The 7,192-nt window shown below is 39.1% G+C and overlaps 1 protein-coding gene across 4 annotated transcripts in view; it reads right to left on the reverse strand.

Annotated features, from left to right (window-relative positions):
• The window catches only part of Csnk1g1 (casein kinase 1 gamma 1), a 122,669-nt gene that overhangs the window by 37,961 nt on the left and 77,516 nt on the right, over nucleotides 1-7,192 (reverse strand). For all 4 annotated transcript variants that reach the window (XM_026779161.1, XM_026779160.1, XM_005347751.3 and 1 more), the window contains exons 5-6: nucleotides 4,104-4,255; nucleotides 1,566-1,800 (exon numbers count right to left, since the gene is read on the reverse strand). In XM_026779161.1, the coding sequence (XP_026634962.1) occupies nucleotides 1,566-1,800; nucleotides 4,104-4,255 (387 nt within the window). The remainder of the gene's footprint in view (nucleotides 1-1,565; nucleotides 1,801-4,103; nucleotides 4,256-7,192) is intronic.

Raw genomic sequence — 7,192 nt, forward strand, 5'->3', positions numbered from 1 at the left:
ATGTGACAAGGACAGATTTTACACACACACACACACACACACACACACACACACACACACACACACTTGAATAAATAAGAAATATTTTAACAAAAAATTAGTAGTACTCTTTCACATGTACATTTCATTGCACCTTGTTACTACCTTGTATCTGCCTTCCAAACACTCTTCCTACCCCCAGCACCTCCCAGGTCATCTTCAACTCAGAGTAGCCCCCTGGAAAAGGCAGATGTGAACTGCTCCTTTACACTGTGTGAATGTATGTCGCTGAGATTGGTTGAATGAAGAAGCTGAATGGCCAGAACCTGGACAGGATAAGGTTAGGCAGGAGAGCCAAAGTGAGAATGCTGGGAGGAAGAAGGGCTGAGTCTGGAGTTTTGAGCAGATGCAGAGAGAAGCAAGATGGGCATGCCAAACTGAGAAAAGGCACAATACACATGGCAAAGTGTAGATAATAAATGTGGGTTAATTTAAAGTGTAAGAGTTAGCTAGTAACAAGCTTGAGCTATTGGTTGAGCATTTATAACTAATATTGAGCCTCTGTGTTGGTTATTTGGGAACTGGTGGGAAGGAAAGAAAAGTCAGCCCTAAAGACAGAGGCAGGTAGATCTGTGAGTTTGAGGCAAGTCTGTCTGGTCTACAAGTTCCAGAACAGACAGACAACAAAGAAATGCTGTCTCAAAACAAACAAACAAACAAACAAACAAACAAACAAAAACAAAGAAAAAACACACACAGAGACATACAAACACACACACAGAGTTTTCTTTTCCAAAATGGAGAGAATAAACAAAACGTTACGACATGTTAAGATTTGACCTGAAGAACAGTTGGACCTCATGAAACCCCCTTCTGGAGATAATTCTAGTGGCAATGGCAGCACATCAAGATGATGAAGTACTTTACAGAGGGTAGATGTTCAAAACATACCTTGTAGAATAATGAAGATAACTACCACATGGAATGACCCATTGGGTTAAACATTCTATTCAAGTCACATTTTGTCTGAATGTATGTCTGTGTACCATGTGTGTTCCTGGTGCCAAAGAGGTCAGAACAGAGTATCAGATCCCTTGAAACAGGAGTTACAGACATTTGTGAACTGCCATGTGGGTACTGGGAACTGAACCTAGTCTTCTATAAGAGTAGTCAGTGTTCTTAATTGGTGAGCCATTTCTTCAGTCCCCTAATCCATGCTTTAGTGAAACCTCTTCACTAACACAGGCACAAGCCAGATATTCTCCTTTTGTCTGCTCCTATATAGAGTCAAACGTGTAAATACAAGTGTCATTATCAAACCCTCTCAAATACTACTACCTTGATGCAATAACTGAAGTTTTTAAACTGCTGAGGAACAAAGCATCAGAAAACAGTTGAAAGAATTAAGAATCCATCAGTATGAAGGTATTTGGAAACATTACTAACTTACCATCTCAATCTAAGTACAAAAAAGTCACTTACCTTATGATGCAACAAACAGTACAGGTTGTAACGCACAATGTAATGCACAATGAAGTGCTATTGGAAAACAAAGCTGTTCACATGACCTGCCCCTGCAAACACACCTTTGCCGAGATGCGTGTTGATAGACATGTATCGTGCAGTTCCAGTTAAGCTTTTGTGCTCTCTGTAAGGTATGTGTTTTTTGGTTTCAGGATCAATGTATTCCTTGGCCAGTCCAAAATCTATTATGTGTATTACATGTTCTTTCTTATTGCCTTGTCGGCCAATCAAGAAGTTCTCTGGTTTCACATCTCGGTAAATGAGATTCTTTGAGTGTACATACTCCATTCGAGAAAGCTAAAAGAAAGAAAGAAAATAATGGAAATACCTTGAAATAAGCACGCGAGGGTGGGGGGGGGTTGGGCCCTCCTTTTTTATTTTTATTTTTTTATTTTTTGAGACAGGCTCTCACTATGTAGCTCTGGCTGTCCTGGAACCACAGAACTCTGCTGTCTCTGCCTCCCAAGGCTGGGATCAAAGGCATGTGCTACTATGCCTGACCCAAAATATTCCTTTTTAAAGTTATGATGATCTATCTATCTATCTATCTATCTATCTATCTATCTATCTATCTATCTATCTATCTATTCATTCATGGCATGCTATGGCAGTTAGAGGATAACTTGTAGAAACAAGTCAGTTCTTTCTACCATGTGGGTCTGGGGACTGCACACCTTTACCTGCTGAGCAATTTCACTGGCCCCCCAATTTTTTTTTTCAGTTTTACTTTTTCCTTCTCACTGATTTCTGTATTACTTGCTGTCTAGCTAGCCCTTGAGTTTTGAACTTAAGCAACCTTCCTATCTGCATTTCTTAAGTAGCTGGCATTGTAGATATGCCACTGTCCCTGACTCAGCATAAGGTTTCAGAAACTAAAATTAAAATAAAACTCATCTCTTGGCTGGGTGTAGTAGTGCATGCCTTTAATCCCAGATGGATCTCCATTAGTTCAAGGCCAGCTTGGTCTACATAAGAGAGTTCCAGGTCAGCCAGGGGTATATAGTAAGACCTTGTCTCCAAAAATTAAAAGAACAACAACAAAATCCATTTGTCTCTTATTTATCTCCCACTTTACTGATTTATAAACCAAAACTACATTTTAAGGTTTGTTTTGTCATTTTATTTATTTGTATGCATGAGTTTACATGTACCAGCTGTTTACGTGTGCCCACAAGGCCAGAGGCTTAGAACAGGAGTTATAACCAGTGTTAGTTGTCTGATGTGGGTGCTAGGAACCAAATTCGGGTTTTCTGCAAGAGTAGTAACTGCTCTTAACTGCTATATCCAGAACACCCCACCCCTAGTACTTTTAGTTACAAATATATCATAACTATTAAGATTAGGAGAAAAAAATGAGACAGTAAATTTGGCTAAAATGATACTACTTTATATATTGTAACTTGCAAAGGTGCTGAGACAGGTGCAGCTGCCACTTCACTTGTCTACACTTTCTGTCTTCAGTTGCTCAGGACTCTCTAACCCCAATTTTGGTATTGCAGAAGTAAGAAAACAGAGGCTGAGTGAAATTAATGCTAACCTAACATCAGATAGCTGGCTGGCAGCTGAAGGAGGACACGCAGCATTTAAGCTATAGTGACCACAGCTTGAAATAAGCAACTGTAACATTGTCTCAAATTTCATTAAATAATTCTATCTATAAAGCATTTCTACTTAGTGTAGAAAGGGAGGCTTAAATATTTAGAGTTTGGTCAATTTTCAAGTGTTTCCAAATTGCTATTAGATGATGGTGTAGTGAGACTGTCACTACCTCAAATGAATGACTATGTACCTGACAGTGGTACACATCCATTTTAGCGCTCAGGAGGCTAGAGCAAGAGGATCTAAAGTTCAAAGTCAGTCTAAGGTGGCGAGAACATCTCAACAAAACAAAACAAAACCCAACATTTGAATTCCTCTCTTGAGGGTCTAAAGAACTTCTCAAAGAGACTATTCTAAGTGTTTAAGCTGGAACTAGTATATAATTTGGCTGCAAAGCTTCTTGGCAAGCCCTAAAGTATATAATACATCAAAGAATTAAACATCTTAATCACGTGATCTTGAATAAAGATTAGTGCACGGGGTAGTACCTTTAATCTTTTCTAGATTTCAACAGTGAGAGGAGGAGGGCATGATAAAACCTTACAGTTATGTGCCTAAGACCTATAAATAAAATTCTGAAGTAATTACTTGAATGTGTACAACTCCACCTATTCGCTCCCTTTCTCCCTAATGTAAATTATATTCCTCCACTTCAGTTACAGAAAAGGTTCTGCTTCAAGGTGTAAATTCTTAAAATAGAGCAAACTGCAGATGCATTGTGACTCTGCTCAGCCCTTTTGTAACCCTCTAAGTCATGTGATCAAGAACTTACCTTAGTTGTTTTGCATGTTACATACTGGTCAAGAGTCTTTGTGACCAAATTATACAAGTGAACCAGCTAAAGCAGCGGTTTTAATAGTTCCTTTCAGAAGTCTGCCAGATTCTCCTAGAATGCTATCAAGCCTGTAAAAACTAATTAAGATAGCTAATGCATCAGCAAAAGGCCCATAAGGATGTGGACAAGGAATCTATTTATCTTCTGGAATAGCACATCAACTCACCAACTGGATGGCTATCATTAACACCGTCTTCAAAGTAAACGTTCGGTCACAGAGGTCAAATAAGTCCTCCAAGCTAGGGCCAAGGAGCTCCAGCACCATGGCATTGTACTTCCCACATGGTCCAAAGTAATATACCTGTGGGAGGCCTTCACCTGAAAGCAGAGGGTACAGAGTGGGAGACACAAAAATCAAAATGTAAGACAACTGCATTAGCAATGACTATAATATAAAGTGTAATCTGTGAGATTTCAATTTCCTTTCACAGTCCCTCTTGGAAAAGTTAAACTGAGTATAATAGCTTCAATGGGAACCATTACTGGTGGGAAAGGCTAAGTCATTGCACTGTATGTTCAAATAAGCAGTTATTTAATACCGGAGTGCCAAAGGCATTTCCACTACTATATAAAAGAAAATGGTTCCTTTCCATTATTGGTTGAGAGTGTAAACTATTCTTCCCAAAGGATGACTGAAAGTGCAGTATCATAAAAGGTTCAAAGGAAGCCTCACTGAGCTCAAAGCCAGGCTAACAGACTTTGTTACATTAGCTGGTTTCATTAGCACGCCCAGTGCTTACAGCTAAAGCCAAAGGGAGTTGTTTGCAACTGCTGCCCCCTGGAGAATTCAGATTGAAGAGGCTAGGTCAAAGAGGTGCCATCTGGCCCTAGGCCAGCACAACTGGCTTTCTTTTCACATAGAATCTCAGTAGGGCTTTGTTTTCTCTCAGCTTGGAGCCAGCAGACACTTAACATTTGGTTGCTGTTAAGTAATATGAAAGGAAAAGGGAAAAATCTCAAAACCTCCAATTTCTCCAAATTTGAAATTTATAGATATGTGAGGCTAAAAAAATTTGGATTTTTCTCACCTAAAGCAACTTGTGAATGAATTCCTCTTTACAGTGGATTATAAAAACAATGTATTCAGTAAATGACACCACATGAGAACAGTAAATACTTAGAAAGCTGAAAACATTTAAAAAATTATCTCACCTAGCAACAACATTTCCACCCTACACATGTACATATTAATCTATTCAAACTCACAGAGAAACGCTTGCCTCTGCCTCCCAAGCCAGGGACTAAAGATGTGAGCTGCCTAGTTCCATCTTTTTATTTTTAAAAGAATTATTTTGGTGGCTGAGAGACGGCTCAATGTTAAAGGCTAGGCTCAAAACCAAAAATTAAAGGTTTTTATTTATGCATAGATGCCCATGGAGGCTAGAAGAGGGCATCTGATCCAATGGAGCTGGAGTAGCAGGTGGTTCTAAGATGTGGGTGTTGGGAAATGAACTTCAGCCCTCTGGAAATGCAGGAAGAGCTCTTCATGGCTCTCTCTCCAGCCGTCATTCTTTTTAATTTATATGAATGAAATATAGGCAGAAGCAATGCACATCTAACCATCCTTTTTCCCAGGGAAGTCCTTATATATCTGGAGCTACTGTGATTCACTGCTACAATGCATTTCATACACTGCATTAACATATCTTGTTCTTAGACCCTAAACAACTTGAGTATTTTAATATGTTCATGCCTAGTCTATATCGTCTACTAAGGTACTCTTGCTCCTACCAATTCTCTAGTTATTTTTATTCTGTCTCCAAACAGAAACAGGATTTGAACTGAATTGTCTTTTTCCCTCTCCCCCTGTTGTTCCAAAGTCATTTTTCAAGATTTTATTTTTTTTTTAAATATTTATTTATTTATTATGTATACAATATTCTGTCTGTGTGTATGTCTGCAGGCCAGAAGAGGGCACCAGACCTCATTCCAGATGGTTGTGAGCCACCATGTGGTTGCCGGGAATTGAACTCAGGACCTTTGGAAGAGCAGGCAATGCTCTTAACCACTGAGCCATCTCTCCAGCCCATTTTTCAAGATTTTAAACACACGCCTGGCGGTGGTGGCGCACGCCTTTAATCCCAGCACTCGGGAGGCAGAGGCAGGTGGATCTCTGTGAGTTCGAGACCAGCCTGGTCTACAGAGCTAGTTCCAGGACAGGCTCCAAAGCCACAGAGAAACCCTGTCTCGAAAAAAACCAAAAAACCAAAAAAAAAAAAAAAGATTTTAAACACACAAAATATAACAGTTGTTTCCAAGGAGTCTTGCTGAGAAATTCAATGTAGAACATTCTACCAAAGAGGTTAGTTGCTTTTATCTATCAAACACAAGATAGATAGTTTGGGGATATTTTAAATTTATGCTCAATTTAATAGATTTTTTAAAATATCTCTAAAAACTTCTTTCCCTAACGTTAGTATTATATTCCTCAGAGATAGTTGCAGCAGGGTCTGTTAGTTGTCTGGCCAACATTCATTGTTTCTTTTTTCCTACTTACTAAAAGAACTTTGTGTGTGTGTGTGTGTGTGTGTGTGTGTGTGTGTGTGTGTGTGTGTATACATTTGTGTGTATGCTAAAGTCAACCTCAGGTGGTGTTCCTGTCTTTGCCTCCCCAGTACTGAGAATACAAGTGTGCACCACTGGGCCTGACTTTTTACCTGGGTGGGGTGTTCAACTTTTGGTTTTAAATTTACTGACTGAGCGATCTCTCCAGTCTCCAGAACTTCCGTCCATTGCAAAAAGCAACCTGCACAGTTGCAACTTATTATAGGAATGGTCAATGAGATGGAAGCAGAAATTTCTGAACAGGGTGGTTCTATCTAGAAAAGCCCTTTCAAGAGAGCTGATTAAAGAGGACAGGTCACTTTACGGAACTCCAGAAGCCAAGGAGAATCACAAAGCATCTTAAAGATATAATAGAGTAAAAGGAGTAGATGTAGCAACCAAAAGAGTTTGAGAGCCGATGATCTGATGTCTGTTCAATAGTCACACCCAAGTTGGACTTTACATCCATCCACATCCTTCCTGTTTTGTTTTCAGATGCTGGGGATTGTATCACTAAAGTACATCTCTAGAGTTGTTTCTAGATTTTTCTTAATCTAACTGAGCAACAGTTACATGCTTTATTTAAAAAAGAAAAACCAAAGATCATCCTTCTTAAATACATTGTTCCTTTACTTGGCTGAATTCCAAGTCTAGGTACACTATCCTCTTTTTAAACAAAGTTCCAAGTCAGGTTTTAAAAATGGGATGAAT

The sequence above is a fragment of the Microtus ochrogaster genome, chromosome 5, assembly GCF_000317375.1.
Source record: "Microtus ochrogaster isolate Prairie Vole_2 chromosome 5, MicOch1.0, whole genome shotgun sequence".
NCBI classification, from domain to species: Eukaryota; Metazoa; Chordata; class Mammalia; order Rodentia; family Cricetidae; genus Microtus; species Microtus ochrogaster.